Source organism: Cuculus canorus, chromosome 12 (genome assembly GCF_017976375.1).
Source record: "Cuculus canorus isolate bCucCan1 chromosome 12, bCucCan1.pri, whole genome shotgun sequence".
Taxonomy (NCBI): domain Eukaryota; kingdom Metazoa; phylum Chordata; class Aves; order Cuculiformes; family Cuculidae; genus Cuculus; species Cuculus canorus.
Window position 1 is genome coordinate 7,925,559 of NC_071412.1, and position 17,287 is coordinate 7,942,845.

The window sequence follows — 17,287 nt, forward strand, 5'->3', positions numbered from 1 at the left end:
ACTTCTGAACTCACAACAAAGCCTTTGCCTCCCACACACCCTTTCGTCACTACTTTTTTTAAACCAGCCAGAAACAAACAGAGAGTGTGGCACATCCCAGAACGCTGGAGAAACAAGCACCCGATGCTTTCCTAGCTGCTGTGTCATCATGTAGGCAGGCTGCTTCTGAAGAAACCAAATTACTGTAAACAAAGAGCATGCACTAGAAGAATCACATTATTTCCTGAAAATGCTCTTTTTGTTTTTACTTCTTTTTTATCTATACTTGACAGAAGAATAATACTGTCTCGTTATTTGTTTTCACTAGCCATGACAGGTAATTTCTGTCATAGCTTGAGATCCTTTGAACCTGCTATTTGCATTTGGGAAAAAGCATCAAATGGACATTTCCCACGGGATACAGACTGCTTGCTGTCCGGTAGAGTCAACCATCATTCTTAAGTACATTAGCAAGAGGGAAGCAAAAGATCTCCCCATGTGGAATGCATTGCAATAACAGCAAGTTTCCACTAGTGCTGAAAAACTGTGCCCTTAATGTAAGTGCTCAGTAACCACCAGCCCTGCTGTTTGAGGAGCACTCTGAACTGTATAGAAGGCTTGCGGGAAAAGAACCTCCATTAGTATCCATTATACTGTGATTTATGTTATGGGCTTAAAATAGCAAAATTAAACAGTCCTATTTAATCTACAGTCTAAACAAAAGGCACAAAGACTTTGTTAAAAAAAAATATAACGGTTCAGATTACATTTCCAAGAACTTTAACAGAGCGTTGCTTTGATTTTTCCAGCTTTGCTTGCTGGCAGGAGTGAAATTGAGACAATTTCACTGTCTGTGGAGGTAAAGAATACCCTTTTGGCAAGGCGAGTTTGCCAGCTCTATGCAAATGTTATTGAACAGAAGCAACTAAAACCTCTTGTGATTGCTTTAGAACATAATCTTTTTGGTCTGCAGCACATTGCACTTATCTAAGTACTCAGTGATGATAGAGTGGGTCTTAGGGCAAGACCAAATACAAAGAGCCCTTTTTAATCTGAACATAGGAATGAACTCTGTTCATGGCTACACAGTCTGCTTTCACTCAAACGAAATCATGAAATACATAAATACTATAAAATAAATACAATACATTCAGTGTTTTCTACATTGTCGGGAGCTTTAAGACTTTCTTAGCTCCCTGATGTAATGCATATAGAACATTCCCTTCTATACAGTGCCACCTCCATGTCTCCATACCTCCCTCTTTTGCCTAGATTCTCATCAGTCTCTGATTCTGTAAAACATTATATCATTTCTTTAGGGAAAAAAATATTGCACTTTTAAAAATGCATAAAAATTGAACTGAGTTCCCATTAACTCCGCCACACAGTTTGCTCTTTAAAATAACACTTCTCAAAAAAATGTTTCTCTTGTCGTTTTGTGTTTTGCCTATGTTTATAGCATTCTCCATCAGGATATCTTCAGAACATTCTTAGCAAATTCTTTACAGTTTTGCTATCAGACATTTGAAACACAGCATGAGCCAGCTGAGATACACACGAGTGGGAGTCACGGGTCTGTCCGCAGGTTCAGGATTTCATCGTACAAATGGGAACTACAATGACCAGAATAACCGTACAAGCTGCTGCTGCTATCAGGGCAGCTATCTTGCAAACCTTTGCTCTTCTGAACTCGGCTTCTTTGCGTTTTAGTAAGGAATCATAGCCCGGAGTATAAATGTCTTCCATCCAGTATTCTAAGTTGTTTGGGTTTAAAGATTCTTGAGTCTAAAAATTAAAAGGAAACAGTTGTTAATTGTCTGGAATCTCTCATTAATTAATTAATTAAATAAACAAAGCAGATGTGCCTGAAAGCCTGCCGACTGCGTCTAGGTCTGCTGTCAGGATAAAGTGGGTTACTGTCACCTCTCACATCCCTTCAACTCCTGGTCCCAGTTCCATAAGGCTGATGAAAGTGGCAACAAAGCACTGCAAAAAATAAACTCCTGCAACAGTATGATTTTGCTGCAAAATCCCTCACGTACCTCTGACTTGCCAGAAACTTCGTCATCTTGGGTGGCGTTTAAATAAAATCTCTTTAATCTGCTAGACAGTAGAGATGTCAGGAACTACCGGTCTGTTACCGCTTTTTAAATTATTAAAGCCCAGCTGATGGGAAGGGTTCTTAAGATATATTTCTCACGCACTACATTTCATAAAGCTAACCCTAAATTCACTACCATAACTCGCTTGCAGGATGCGATTGCCCAGTTCCATCCAGCACCCAGTCCCTCTAGATGAGCTATTTGCAGATCCCCTCTGGACCCGCAACTCCTGAAAATACACAACCACAGACAGTGGGTGCTGAACGCCCCACGGAGGAGGCTGCGAGTAGATTTCCATAAAATGACCCAGGATAGAGCGATCCTCCGCTTCCACCTTGCCTTGCCAGCTCCATCTTCCGAGTCACCTCAACGCATGATGCTGTCTCAGTTTTAGCGGCAGGACGAGGTGGGGAACTGGACACCTGGCATAGTATCATACATTACACCAGCAGCATCACCTCCAGAGATGAGACCATTTAACCCCAACGGCAGCATCTATAGTTCTACAGGAGGCAAGACTCTGCTCATTGCCAAAGTCGGAGTCTCTCTGGGTTGGAGGTGATTTTAAGAGTACACTAAAAATGGCAGACTTGGGCACCCCATTCCCCATAGGTGACTAAGAATTAGAAGAAAAGAGAAAAAAAAGTGAAGGGAATCTGAATTGGTCACAAAATGAAAGGCAACCTAGGGAAAATAATCGGTGTTTCCACCTGAATGGCTAATTTCTCTCCTTTTTTTTTATCTTTTAGAGTTTTTTTCTTCCCAAAAATTTGTGAGCTGTACAAGTATTGCATTCCCCTCTTGCTTGTTTTCTTCCATTCATCCTTTCTGCTAGGGAAAATGGGGGAAACCCAAACACTAGGCATTATATTGCACTTAACAGCAGAAAGTAATAAAACAGAAAGAACATTTTGAAAAATGACAGCTTTTCCTCGAAGCTGTCTCCTGTGTCTGGGGATCTAAAAGGCCATTTTTTTAAAAAATGAAAAAGATTCCACATAGAAATGTTCCAGTGAGAATACCCTAACACTTTCTGGGTTCATAACAGACCTGATACAATGCTCATTGGACTCTGCATGAAGAAACTCCAGCTGACTTGAGTAGGATTTGGGTAAGCCTTTAATTGGTTAATTCAGATTTTGTGGCAATGAGCTGTTGGTAGAAAACTCGCTTTGCCCAAAAGCAGTGTTTGCTTTATGTACAGAACAACTACAAGGAGTGATTTTATAGCTACCCTAGAAATAAACAATTAAAATTGAGCAATGGTTTTATGATCATTTAATGGCAAACTCTACAATAGTGCTGGTATGCTGAAACAGAGACCATTAGCTGTGGCTGAGATTGTACCATTCGGGCTCTGAATGACCTGTTCCAACCTTCTGAATAAAAACAGCAACCTCATCTCCGAAGGCATCAGAAAACTGCCTGACAACATTTCATCCCAGTGGATCATCATACACAGAGCAAAGCGATGAGATCTCACACAGACCCCACACCTGGGACAAACTTTGGCCTGACTAGTTTTGCACTTTCCTTTTGAAAGGAAAACCCAGCAGGCTTGTCAAGTGCCAGGAGAAATTTTAAACAAACAAAGGCAGAAAAATGTCAAAGATAATCATGCTATGTTTCAAGGAAACGACAGTTTTGGACCTCTCTGTCTTGGTATTGACCTTCTAAACTACTGCAGAAGGAAGATGCATTATTAAAAAGGCCCATTACTGTTAATCAGCTTCCTTTCCCATTTCATTGCCAGACAAAGGAATGTTCATTAAAGCATAATGTATTTACTTTCAGTTCTAATAAACGTAATCACTGGGGGAAAAAACCCACTCATCAGTCTGTGTCTATTTTTTAAGTTTGTCAGTAAGCTCTATTATGAAGTCTAGACATGGGCTTTGCAGAGTAGATGCAATTCTGGCAGTCCTTTTGACGGGAGAGAATCAAACCAGTAAAGTTTTATCACCTTTATCCTAAAGATAAATGATGGCAATAAGCCGATTTCTCTCGTTTGCTCACAGTCACACAGAGCTGCTTACAGGGAATGAAACTGCCCTATGAGGAGCAGATGGAGAACGCTTCTCCCAGGGGAGCTTTGCTCCCAAATATCACCTCCCTGGTTGCCTCCACACAGCAGGTAAAGGATGCTTTGTGACTGCCTGCTGCAGAGGAACTGCTTTCAACTCTAGCATATAGTCTGCAATGCCAGGGTTAGGAATTTAGTAAGTCTTTTAATGCTTCTAAGACCCAAAAAGCAGCAGGCAGCTGAGGCAAGATGCAGCCTGGTGCCTGTGCTATTTGGTTTCTCCGTGAGTGCACTTTAGCCACAGGAAGGAACAGGGGCTGATGAGTACAGGGAAGTTTGCATGAGCTGAGCCAGGAGGTGAATTTGTTGTACCCAAAGTGCTGCACAAACACTCGTGGTAGTCACACTACAGCACAACCCGTGATGGTTTTAATTCAAAACCAGCTAATATAGGGTCCTGAGGTATGGCAATGCTCTTCCTGTTATCCTGATGCCCTCCTAGGGCTCAGTCTGATAGGTCTGGAGCTGGGTTAGGTCCCCCAGCACTGAACTATCGAGCTGACATGGAGCTGCAAGTCTAAGGCTCTTGAATGCCACCTTCCCTGGCAGACAGGTTTGGAGACAAGCAGACTCCCTGCTTGTGTACAGCTGCACCACACAGACTGCTGATCACAGAACTGTATAAGTGTGGTGCTGATAAGCCGCAAGCTGTAGGTCAGTGTACCCCAACTGCTGCCAAGCCTGTAGCTGCTGAAGCAGCTTGCTCTGCTCTGGGGCATGCACGTAAGGAGTCCAAAATGCCTGAGGTCAGCACCATTCCTCCCACTGTCTCTGCATGCCGCTGTATAAATACATATAAATGACACAGTGATCTGTGCATCAGTGTGAATTTCATTATGTGATGCATTTTGTGTTTCGTGACCAAATACAGCAACACTTTTTTGGTCTTTACACATTCTGGATGGCATTCTTCATGCTTCCTCTTTATATCTGTGCTCAGATATTCTCTTTCCTAGAAGATGCCTCATGTTTATCAGGCCAGACAGGGTACACAATGTGGCAATCAGTCCCGGGTCTGGGCAGCACATTATATATCAGGATTGTGATTTCAAATACACCGTGGTTTGGATAATTTAAATCCAGAATTTGGATTTGTTTCCTAGTAACTTGCTCTGCTCTGCTTGTTGCAGAAGAGCCTGCATACATCCAGGCTGAGCTAAAATGCAAACAACCATTAGCTGATCTTCGTATGACTCTGTTTTCCAACAGTGATTTTAAAGCTGCAGTAGCGATGTGGATCAAAACAGTCGTGGCATTGAACATTTTTCTACACATATTTTATGTCTCAAGTTTCTTGCAAAATAGAAAAAGCCCTAACATTTAGATTCTCTGTGAACAATTCAGACGGAACGAGGATAGTAGAAAAAGCAGCAATGCCTGCTTCTGCACCATTCAGCCTTCCTGCAGTTAGAGAGCAGTTTATCTCTGCACTTCTTTACCCCTAAATTCTTCTTCAGAACTACCAACACCATGATGGCTTAGCAGACATCTCTCCATTGCAGAACAAGCTAGGAGCAACAACCTGTCAAGGATCACCATTCAGCAATCAAAGATCCGCATTTTTCTTTGTCTCTGGCCAGGATGGATAGGGATCAGCAAGATTAGAAGCTCAATACTGCATAGCTCCTTCCTGAGCCTTCAAATCCCTTCTTAAATACATATTCTGCCAACATTCATTTGCAATCAAGCCATTCAAATTAAACGAATGGGACTCACTTGTAGATCCAACGCTGCAATCTTGCCTTTATCCCCTGAATTCCTCGTGTATTCCTCTATGGTCCATGACGGCTGGGCACGTTTCACTTCAGCCAGCTCTGTCAACCTCATGTCTGTGTAAAGCGGGTTGCTTTTCATGTGTGACTTGAGTGATGCAGGGTAGGGATGAGGACTAAAGACTTGTTCAATCAAGAAAGCATCTTTTGGTTGTTTAGAGAGTCTATGTGGCTGTGGGATTTCATACTGCCTGTCTGCCTGCAATAGGGTTCAAAAGAATTTGAGAGAAGAAACAGGACTATGAGGGAGTTAAACACAAAGGACAGAGATATTCCTTTCAAACACACCGTATGACATTGCTTAAGCCATGATAAGAAAAGTACCGGCTACGACAAAGGTTTTGGATGGCCTTAATCCATTTGCCCACCCTCACAACAAGATCAAAGAGGTATTTTACAGACACATCTCCACTTTCCTTATAACAGGAACACAAAGGTGATGTAGCAGAGGAAATTTAGGGTTTGTACTATTTATAGTCATAAAACTACTCTGAAAATGGCCCTGACATGCAGAAGAGCCCAGCTAATCTGGAAAAGCAAAAAGCCCCATGCAACCTTCCAGATATCCATTCCAAAATCTCAACACAAAGACGTCTTGTTGGAAGCCCCTGGCTAGCAACCCCATGACACTGCACCATCCATGGTACCAATCCTGTGTCAGACGCAGTCTACTCCAGGAGTGAGGATGGGACTTTTAAAGTCAGTATTACATCCTGGGAAGATCAACGTACATAAAAGCCAGGTTTTGGGCTTACTAAGGGTAACCTTCCTCTCCTACAACCTGCTAATAACCCATGGGTTATGGTTTCTTGCTCATCCAACTGTGCTTCATTTCCATCAAACCTCTTCCTCTCCTTTCTCAACTTTTCTCTGCCCTCACCGCCCATTGTAAGGAGGCATGAAATGCCCATCACATGGTCCTGACTGAGAAGGGAGCTGAAGGACTCCCGACACTCCCCACTGCCTATGAAACAGAAACAATCATCCACACCATGCAGTTCCAAATAAGCAGCAACCAGAGCCCAGCACGGGGACAGCCACAACAGCTCTGCAATCTGCGAAGACAGCAGTGGGCAGCTTTTGGGAAGGGTGGGCAAAGCTTTTCTGATCAATCGAAACAGACCACAGCTATGTTGCATTTCCTCAACAGGAGGTTTAAGACTCATGTAAATGACCATGAAAGTCGGGCATAAAGAATATAACTACAGTTTGTGTTTCATGGTACACGACCAAGAATTCTTTTCTCGAGGGATTTGAATCTATGAATCAATTTTGTTCACTTTAAAATATGCACATATTTCTCTGATAAAAGCCATCACAATGCAATTTTGAAACATCCCTTCTAAAACAACCACTAGAGAGTTTCAATTTTCCTTACGCCCTATTCACCAAGTTAATTACCCGGCCTCATTATATCGCCACTGATGATGAAGAACCCTCATCTTCCAAAAATCTCACCCACATCACTCCCCCTCCCTTTTCGAAAGAGCAAAGTGTTTTTAAGGAACAATTTGATCATATTGCAGCTGCCAAGCAAGAAGATATAGGTACAAAATCACTCAATTATGATAACAATAAAGACAGGCATAATATGGCAGGGCAAAGTATTGTCATACCCTGAGGCTTGTGATGACTATAGAAGACATTCATAACTAGATTATTTTTAAGTGCTTATTATGCGAGTTAAAGTTGAAATTACCTCTTTAGATTTCCTGTGCCATTCCTTATTTTCTCCTCCATCTCTCTCTTTCATCTCCTCTTCTGTAATGCCAACTTGGTTGGTGTAACTAATAGCTCTCCAGTCTCGGGGAGAGTTTGAAATACTTGCTATTTTGGATTCAGTTGCACTGTTTTCCTCTGTTAATGATCTTGATGACCTCCTAGTAAATAAACTTTTTTTTAAGGCTTTTACTCGAAGACTCTCGCTATTACTTCCACTGGCATCTGAACAGCACCATTCTGGATTATTATCCAGTTTACCGCCATGAGGAGTACTGTGGCACTGAAATATCTGCGGGGAGTTACTCTCATCTGACGCAGCTTCGCTTGTCAAAGAATTGAGATCTATTTGTACACTGACCTTCTCTGGCTGTTGAATTTTTTGATCCAACTTGCTTAATTTTCCCAGTACTTGGGAGATTTCTTCTCGAACACCTGAGAGAGATTCCAGTTTCTTCTCTATTTCACCAATCCTCAAAACTAATTTGCAGACACTCGTTTTTAGTTCATCATCTGTGTTACTGATATCTGCTCGGACCACTTTATCCAATTTGTTACAGGCACTCCCATTGGAGATTTTAGTCAGATTGTGCTCAGGTGAGCTCTCACAGTCTGATTTATGTACCTGAGACAAGGAACCAGTGCTGTTGTAGCAGGAGGACTGCATCACTCCCGTTGACCCACTGATACTCATGTCATCCAAAAACCGGAAAATATCACTGATGTCATCGCTCACAATTTCAGAGTCATCATCCGACTGCTTAAGAGAATGCCGCTCTCCATACTTGGCTTGGCCCGCTGCACACAAATCCTTGCATTTCTTGTGGTCCAGAACTTGCTGTTCTGTTTGAGTTCCAACACTTGTGGTCCTGTCAAGGCTTAAGATCTGAACAGAAGTACAGTTAATGCTTTTATCCTTAAACTTTTTGACTGGCTCATGTTTCTCCACATCTAGAATGGAAGGCATTTCCTTGGTTTTATGCCCGTTTGGTTTCACAGCGTAGTTTGCCTGCATAATTGGTTGCTGATCCTTCTTGTTCAGGTAGGACTGACGCCTGTCAGCTGAAGGAAAGTTTGGAGAGGGGTTGTTCGAACTCTGGTATCGCGGCTTCTCTTCAGACTGTTTCCTATTAAAAAATGATCGTTCAAAGTCAGGTACCTCCTCAGTATTTAAACTCCAGCTTTTAGCTGGCCAGGCAGTTTGCTTTGTTGGTTTTCCAGCCCACTTTTTGGTGTCCTGGGGTCCAAGAATAGTAGTTGGGCCAAAATATGTTGAAGCTTGAAGATCATCTAAACTTTCATGCTTCGCTCGTCTTTTGTCTGGTATAGGAGAATAAACTGGATTCAAGTACTGACTGCTGTATGGCATTTCAAAGCTGTGGTTGAAGAAAGCCTGCTTAGAGCTTTCTTTCCTGTTCTGAGGCTCTCTGTGTCCGTCTTCGGGGCTTTTGTTGGATGGTATTAAGTTGGGAGATATTGTAATCAGATTATGAAAATCTTCTTTGAATATATTTCTTTTCTGGACACACGACTGCATCACAAATGGCTCATCATTTGAAATGAAAGTTTCTTTTATGCCTGCACTTATAGGCAAGGAGTCCTGGTCTGAAATAGATTCATTTTCAATGTTCATGGGGAAGTAGGTACTCTGCATCTCGCATGGTGGGGATGTGGCAATGGAGTAGGATGCTAGCGCCTGCAGCCTGTCCAGAGAGGCAGCCCGGCCCTTCATCTCCTTATTAACACCCAGTAAAAAGTTGGGTTCTGATGAGGGGACAAACTGTTGACAGTCTTTGCAGTCCATCTTTCTGCATTTTGAAGACCTTCTGACTGGAAAGCCCTGATGGAACTCCTGGTCATTCAGGTCACAGTTGGGCACGCAGTCTGCCATATTGCAGATTTCTGTGTCAGATCTACAGGACTCGAAGGACTCTTTCTTCTTCACTTTCTGCCTTGCAACTGGAAGTTTCTCCTTGGCCACTCCCCCGTTCATTTGTATGAGGTTGAATATTGTTACTATATCTGCTGCAACCATGATTTTCTTTGATTGCTGATTGTTTACAGTGCATCTCATTTTGTCTTTGAACAAAGTTGCTGGGAAATTAGGATCCAGGCAAGCAGTGTAAAACAACACGCTTCGGAGCTTGGCCAGCTGGGATAAATCAAACCTCGCACACAGGGACTTGCAGAGGTCCTGGTAAGAAACAGTATTCTGCTTTGTGTCCAGCTCCTCCAAGATCTTCACCAGGAAGAGCGAGGATTCCTGGTTGGACTCCATGGCTTAAGTGTATTTTGTTCTTTAGTCTGGAAACTGCACTCCACTTCTACAGCAACACACAATAGCAAACAAAAAAGATTGTTAAGTGACTCACAGATAATATTCAGGACGTTGTAATTCAGCCACTGGTGGGACCTCACTCCTTAGCCATGCAGTTGAGACCTTGCTTGTCTAACCCAACCTCCTCTTCCCAAACTCCAGGCTGTAATCCCAGCATCCATGAAATCAACACTTAAATGGAACTAGGATTTCATCCAAGGAGGCTCATTTATGTCAACGTCTACTAAAGTGGGCAAGTGAATAAAGATCAGAAGCTCTGAAGGGGCTGAACCAATGGCAGACACGTAATCCCAGCCTGCTTGCTACAGGGCTTTCACAGAATTTCTTACTGACTTGTGAGAGGTTGAAAGTACAGACGCATCAAATTGTTTGGCAATAATTCTAGCCCTAACCTAACCAGAGATGATCTACCACACCATGACAACCCCAGCTGTTTTCATATCTGACTGCAAATGGCTCTTCAGGAAGATTTGCTGAGAATAGACTTCTGATGTGATTTTAGAAATTATCTGAGCACATAATTACCATCTTGCTTAGTTAAAAATGTTATTTTCTCCTCTACTCTGAATTACCTCCTCTGGATACAATGACGCTTTCTCCAGAAATACCTTTTCCTAAGTTAATCATTCAGGAACAGAAAAGCTGCCTGGTCTCATGCAAAAAATCTCTGTGATCCCCATTTCAGCTGTAAAGTGCAAAATTTAGAGAAGAGCAGAAAGAGTTAAGCAAGCAAAAAAAAAAAAAAAAAAATCTTGAATCTGAAATCTTGAACCACTGAATCTTGAAACCAATCCAGCAGATGCTAGAGGGCTGGCTGCCAATCAGCGTGGATTTGAAGACTGAGAAATATCAAGGACAGAGAACATCCTCTTCAGTGATGTGTTCCCAGAGAAACTCAGGGAGTGCAGTTCTATTCACCAGTCTGAAATGATAGGGCAGAGGTGGAGAGCAAAGGCTGCACATTTATATGGATAACAAGAATAGCTCGAGCAAGCACAGCTAACACTAGCAAACATCTTGGGAAAGATATAAACCCCTGTACTTGCAGAGTTGAAACCAACCTCTGACTATTATGGATTAGGAAAAGATGTTGATGGGGGGCAGATTATTTTTCATCTGCCTACTGTGAATATCCTTGTCAATGTCTCTGCCGTTGGCTGCTAGGAGAGACAGAGCACGGGACGATGCAGTCTGCCAGTTCCTATGTTTGGTCACTTTGTCTTTGTTATTCACACTGATACGAATGACACAAATATTTTCTCTTTCCCCAAAAAGGTATGGTATCTTCTCCCATTCACTCCCACCCCCAGGTGACCCCTGGAACTAGTCTCTCCATCTGCATCAAGTGCAGAATATCCACCCAAATGGCAAAGCACAAAAGTAAGGCTTGCAAGGTTTCTTATTACCCATTAAAAAAGTCACCTGCCAAAAACCTTAGGACTCCCTAGCGTTATTCCAGGAATACAAGGCTCCTGTTCCCCCTCTTGTAGCCTTTCATCTTGCCCCAACATTACACACTGGAGAACGCCATCAGTGTCAGAAGCCAACATAAATCAGCTTTCAGTAGCAAATGCCACAGCAGTATCTTCCAGAGAGAAAAAGGAAAACCACCAAGTTGCCCATACGAATATGAAACAAGTCTCCATAAAGACTTGGCTGTTTATTTAAGAAGCGTCTTTCTGCTGTGGTATGATCAGAAGCTGAGCAGCAGCAACGTGAATGTATTTCTGTGATTGTAAACACCACTCTCAGAAACCAATGGCTACAGGGATTTTCCAACACCTCCGCTGCATGCATGTTTGCTTTTAAAGCGCGTGTATTATGCATAGCGGCACAACTCTTTTGCTATCTGACAAAAGAGCCAAAATGTTATATTGCTCAGTGCTCAACTGCAGAAAGTAAGGCCAAAAGCCAGAGGAGAGTGCTTGTATCCCCTTTCTCTTTATCAACAGTGTGTGCTGGGTGGCACAGCCTTTTTAACGGTCTGCCTTTGTATTTCTCTAACATGTCACCATTAGAACATGAAACTCTCATGCTAGGTCCAAACTGCTCTATCTGCCACCAAAGCCACCAAGGACTGCCAGAGTAAAGTTCACACGTGGGGCTCAGAGACTTTCCCAGCTGCCAGGCCATTGCAAGTCAATTTTCTGCACGTTTTAAATCTGCTATTTGGGGCAAGAGTGGAAATCTGTCTTTTCATCACCTCTCTGCTGAATACCAGCAAAAGAAACTATCTCCTCCATTTGTAACTTCACAGCTTCTCGCAAAACCCTCACCTGGATATGCGTTTTCACAGCCTGATATACATTCTACACACTGTCTGCACTGACCTGCCAGCACCCTGCTTTCGCCCCCCTCACGCCCCTGCTAAAATACACAAGTAGCCAGTTTGCAAGAGTATATTTCTTAAAAGTGTCAACCTATTTTTCTCTGCTTTCCTGTCTTTATTCTTGCAGCCCAGTGAGGATATCCTAGGTATAGTTTTTTGAAATTTTTTGCTTTGTACCTAGCCATTTTTACGGTACCTCTTCCATCAGTGGTTTTGACATCAATTCAAGTTTCTAAACCCTATGAATCTCGTAAAACTTAGATGCAGCCTGATGTTCAAATGTCCTGAGTGCTGACAAGCTCAGTAAGCTGAGTGGAAGATCTGCATATCCCCAAATCTCACATTGCTGTTATTTAGCACAGACAAGGAGCCTTGGTTTGGGGATTCCAATCCACACGCAAGCAGTAAGGCAGCAGCACCGAAGCGCAGACCACAAGCAGAAGAGCTCTGCTAGACCTGGTTAAACTCAGCCTGGGACCCTGTGCTCCCACACCCAAGCCTGGGAGATGGCGGTGGGGGGACAGAGAGGTGACAGAGGCTTTAAGCTGAGGTTGATAAGGAGAGAACAGAGACCACTGAGGTGGGAATTCAGCCAACTCACTCGAAGCTCAGCTATGGGATGTAGTAATTGAAAAGGCAGGTTTCAAAATCAGATATAGGGCTTGAGGAAAAGCAAGCTAGCTAGGAGTTACAATTATTTCCTCTTCACTCCCAAGCTTTTCACAAAAAGCCTTCTGGTGTGAGCACACAGGTGCAAAAGGTAGCTTTGGGCTTCAGCCTGGGCATGGAAATGAGTGCTCCCTTGTGTCAGAGCATCAAAAACATTGCTAGTGGAGCACACAACAGATGCACGCGGTGAAGAATAGGACGTGTTACCCCATAAGGATAACATAAAAGGGCCTTGAAATCTTGTTTCCTGGGTCAGGGATGTAAATACCCAATGCCAATGTTTTTAGTGGCACATTAAGCTCCTCTGTCTCTTGTCAAGCCTCCTGACAGCCTGCAGTGAAGACAGGTGCCTCTTGGCAAGTCACCCGAGGAGCCAATACATCCCAGGTGCCAAGCATTTGGCCATGCACTCTCTCACCTGTTATGTCCACGTTCATTCATTAACTCTCAAAGTAGAACCAAAATAGACCTGGACACGGCACTTAAATGCAAAGCTCTGAAATAAGCACAGGAAGGTTTTTTAGAGGGTATAGGGTCAGGAATCAGTCAAAAGCAGCAAAGTGAATGAAAGCACCCACAGCGTGAGCAGCAGAACAGGGCTTCCTCAGATGGCCTCAATTCCACAAACATCCTCACGCTTTACCTTTGTTACGAACACCCACACACACCCTCCAACTCACCCCCAAACTGCCTTTGGTCTCCAGAGACACTGAACTAACCACACACAGGGAGAGGATCTAGTTTATTTATCTTCAGCAAGACAGTCTCTGACCAAAGGAGCCACTTAACATTTCATCTTTAATGATTTTTGTTATATTAACACTGGGAGGGTCATTTCAACTTGGCTTCCTAAGATTTGACATTCACTGCTCTATTTACAGCACAATTATATCCCAGCCTGGACTTGTACAGCATCATATTGCACAGCTCATCGACGGGGTCTGACTCTCCTTGCACGCAGATGAGCTCCAGGCTTACCACAAATCAATGTCTTCTTGCCCTGCACCAAGAACAATGAACTGAGATCTCATCTTACCATTAACCCACTATATCTCAGCCTCTGGAGGAGAAGACCGAGAGCATTGCAATTGCAACTTCCATCCCTAGTGGTGCTTTCTGCTGCACAAAGGGAACATACTGTTCTATTTTCTGGTGTCTTCGGGAATCAAGCCTCCATGAGACCTCTCCCCTGTGGTCCTACAGACCAGGGGAACCTGCGTACTCTTTCATGCAGCTTGCTTCCCTGCAGAAAATCCAGAATGCACTTTCCCTCCTCACCACCTCCCAAATCAGGGCTGTGGTGGGGGGTTCGCCTCACCTCCTGACTACCCTATAAACTCACCATCCACAGGAATTCATTAAATAAGCACTGCTTTCCGGTTGCCCTGGCTGCATTCCCCCATAGTGCTGTCAGCCCAAACTCTGCCCCACTGCAGCTGCTCAGGGAAGCACACATTGGGGCAGATAAATCCCAGCATGGGATTCAAGACAAAGTCCCACCACTAGACTTCTCTGAGCAGCTATGGGGTGGCAAGGTGCCTTGCGCAAGCCTGAATCTTGCCCACTGGCAGACAGATCACATTATCTTCCTCTGTTATTTCCTCCTTCTTTTCCTCCCCTGTTCTTTATGCCTCTGACATTGCTCTTCCCGTTTCCCAATACCCACAGCAGATGCAGCTACTACACAGATGCAGTTGCTGGAGTCATTGTTTCCCTTTCCCTTTGATTTGTCTCCGAGAAGGAAACAGCATCCTTGTTTTGCTTCCCCCCACGGTGACTAACGGGCCACCCTATCATACCATTACAGCGACGACAGACAGAGCGAGTGATCCTCGCATAAATTCCCTCAGAAAGAGCCAGCTACTTCAGTGCAGGAGAACATTAATATAGAGCCAGTAATATGCTGTTTTACTATTAACTTGAGCTCATAAATCTTTCAGCCTGTCTTCCCAGCGCCAGATACTATAAAACAAGGCAGGCAACACGCGCCTCGAATGAACCATGTAACGCATCAAGATGGTATTCAGTTTTTGTTTTCTCCCATACTCACAAATCCATTCTTCTGTCAAAACATTAAGAAATTTTTGACAAATTGCTGAGCATCTCAAGCCCCGTCTGGCTTCTGCCATGCACACACCGGGAGCCGACACTCGGGAAAACAATGCCTGTTTCTGTGCACCCCTTATTCCTCCTTCTCTCTCTGCCTTCTGCTGCTCATTAAAAAGAAAACTAAAAAAGCGCACTTTGGAGCCCTGCCCACGCAATGGCAATGCTTCTCTCTACCATTCATTGAAAAAGAAAGTCTTCCCAAACAGCCCGACACAAGCAGTCTCCTCCGGACTGTTCCCTCGGCTGTGCGGGAGCAGAGTGGGCATCAGTCCCCAGGGCAGGTAGGAGATGTGTGCTGGCTCCTTGCCTTGTTGGTGTGATTTTTATTCACTCCTTCAGAGCTGAAGGGAATGAATGTCTGCTGCCTGGGAGCTCACAGGGCTTGTGCTCCCGCTTTCGCCAGCAGCTTGCTGCTGTTCTGCACAGGAACGCTGCACGCTTTGCACTCTCCCAGGCATCCCACTGCTAAGCTTATCCCCAGTTCACCAGGGGTTTCAGTAGCAACCAGCACTGGAACAAGTTGCTATTTTCTGCCTCTTATCTTATAAGACAAGCCTTGGGAAAAAAAAAAAAAAACCACGCTTTACAAACCCAGCTCCTCAAGGAAGGCAGGATCTGCTGTAAAAGCACTCTGCACGACACTTCAGCCCCCTCCACCCCGCCCCCAAAATTAGCAGTTTTTGAAGCCTCGCAGTGCAAAAATTAACGAGGAACTTGTGGATAAAGACATTGTACCCTCATGGCCGTGTCAGCGCACAAGTCATACAAGGTTTGCCATTGATTTTTCTTGCACAGTAACATTAAGCTGATTATTTGCATTGTTCAGTTATGCAATCCAGGTTAAGGCATCTATATGGTCTGGAAAAGTGCAAACAATCATTCTAAAACTGTGCAATTAATTACTTGAATCATTACTGCACCATATGCTCTTGGTTATTCTTTGCCAACTACTGGTCCATACAAACACACACTAATACCGTCCTCTCAATATGTTCTTAGAGCATATCCAAGTTGCGTATTTCCCAAACATTTTTGCAAACACTGACAGATAAACACAAAAAGGTCCAATCTGGCTAAATATGGAGCAATTTATTCCATCTGTGGGCAACCTGGATGTTTGCATGGCAAACCTACAACAACCCCACTCCCACCCTGGACCTGACACTGCACAGATTTGCTTCCTTGACCTGGTGGGTCCAGCTTCCACGGTCCCATCACTGGCATTCCCCATCCTGGCTTGTGGTTTGGGGTGGTGGCGTCAAGGCTGGGGCTCACCCCCTTGCTCCCCTCCAGCTGCGCACGGACAGATCCAGCTGTGCGAGGCTGAAGTGGAGCTGCCAAAGTCATAGATGGAGTTTCAAGATTATTTTTTCTGGGTTTTAGCCACCCCTTTCCCAGGAGCCTAACAAAGCGGTGCACCCCTGGGGTGCCCTGCAGGGACCTCAGGAGATGGGGGTGAGGGGGTCTCTTAGCTGCACTGACCTCACCTGCCCCCAGCCCAGGGTGTGGGGAGCCGGTGCTGAATCCCCCTCCGGGGCACTGCTGGCTCTCACAGCATCCCTGGGGGATTCTCCTTCGTGCCCCTTTCTGCCAGCTCCCCCCTTTTTGCCGGCTGCCCCCCTTGCACTGCCATACCCCCACCCTCCTCCCCGCACCTGGGGCTCACCTGGGGGCTCCGCCTGCCCCTTGCCCGGGGAGCGCAGCCGTCACGGCTGGCTCTGCCGCTGCAGCAGCCGCTTCCCAGCGAGGAGGAGGAGGAGGAGGAAGAGCCCGAGCCTGAAACCCCACAAGGATGCCATAGCGCCGGGCTGCGCTGACAAAGGCGGCAGCAGGTTGGCATGGGAGGAGGGAGGGAGGGAGGGAGGGAAGAAGGGAAGGATGGAGGGAGGGAGGGATGGAAGGAGGGAGGGGGCTGCCCAGGCTGAGCCTCCCTGCGCCGCCCGCAGCTGCGGGAGCGGCTGCCCCGAGCGGCGCCGGGCGCTGCGGCACAGGCACTGCCCGGCCCGCAGCGATGGGGCGGGGAGGAGAGCCTCGGGGCCTTTTAATTGTTATTGGTATTATTAGTGCGAGTCCCGTCGCTCTGGCAGCTGGGTCATGGGGGGCGCTGGGGGTCCCCGCAGCCTCGAGCCCCGCAGCCCCCCCAGTGCACCCCTAAACCGGGGCAGACGGTGACAGCGCACCCGCAGC

General features: G+C 45.0%; 1 protein-coding gene across 3 annotated transcripts; it reads right to left on the minus strand.

Moving 5' to 3' along the window:
* Positions 1-778: 778 nt before the first annotated feature.
* On the minus strand, positions 779-16,933 carry MINAR1 (membrane integral NOTCH2 associated receptor 1). Of its 3 annotated transcripts, XM_054078140.1 has the most exons (4): positions 16,767-16,933; positions 7,636-9,979; positions 5,881-6,135; positions 779-1,764 (listed from the first exon to the last, which is right to left on the minus strand). In XM_054078140.1, the coding sequence occupies exons 2-4, from the start codon at positions 9,931-9,933 to the stop codon at positions 1,567-1,569; spliced, it is 2,751 nt and encodes a 916-aa protein (XP_053934115.1). In that variant the 5' UTR covers positions 9,934-9,979; positions 16,767-16,933; the 3' UTR covers positions 779-1,566. The 3 variants fall into 3 exon arrangements, with proteins under 3 accessions (XP_053934115.1, XP_053934116.1, XP_053934117.1); XM_054078141.1 differs by lacking the exon at positions 5,881-6,135; XM_054078142.1 differs by lacking the exon at positions 779-1,764 and having other exon boundaries at positions 5,979-6,175.
* Positions 16,934-17,287: the final 354 nt, after the last annotated feature.

Excerpts from the sequence above, each read along its gene's own strand:
- MINAR1 (XM_054078140.1), bottom strand. The coding sequence starts at position 9,933 with ATGGAGTCCAACCAGGAATCCTCGCTCTTCCTGGTGAAGATCTTGGAG. Across the intron at positions 6,136-7,635 it reads GGCACAGGAAATCTAAAGAG|GCAGACAGGCAGTATGAAAT; the intron begins GTAATTTCAACT and ends ACCCTATTGCAG. Across the intron at positions 1,765-5,880 it reads TTGCAGCGTTGGATCTACAA|ACTCAAGAATCTTTAAACCC; the intron begins GTGAGTCCCATT and ends TTTAATTTTTAG.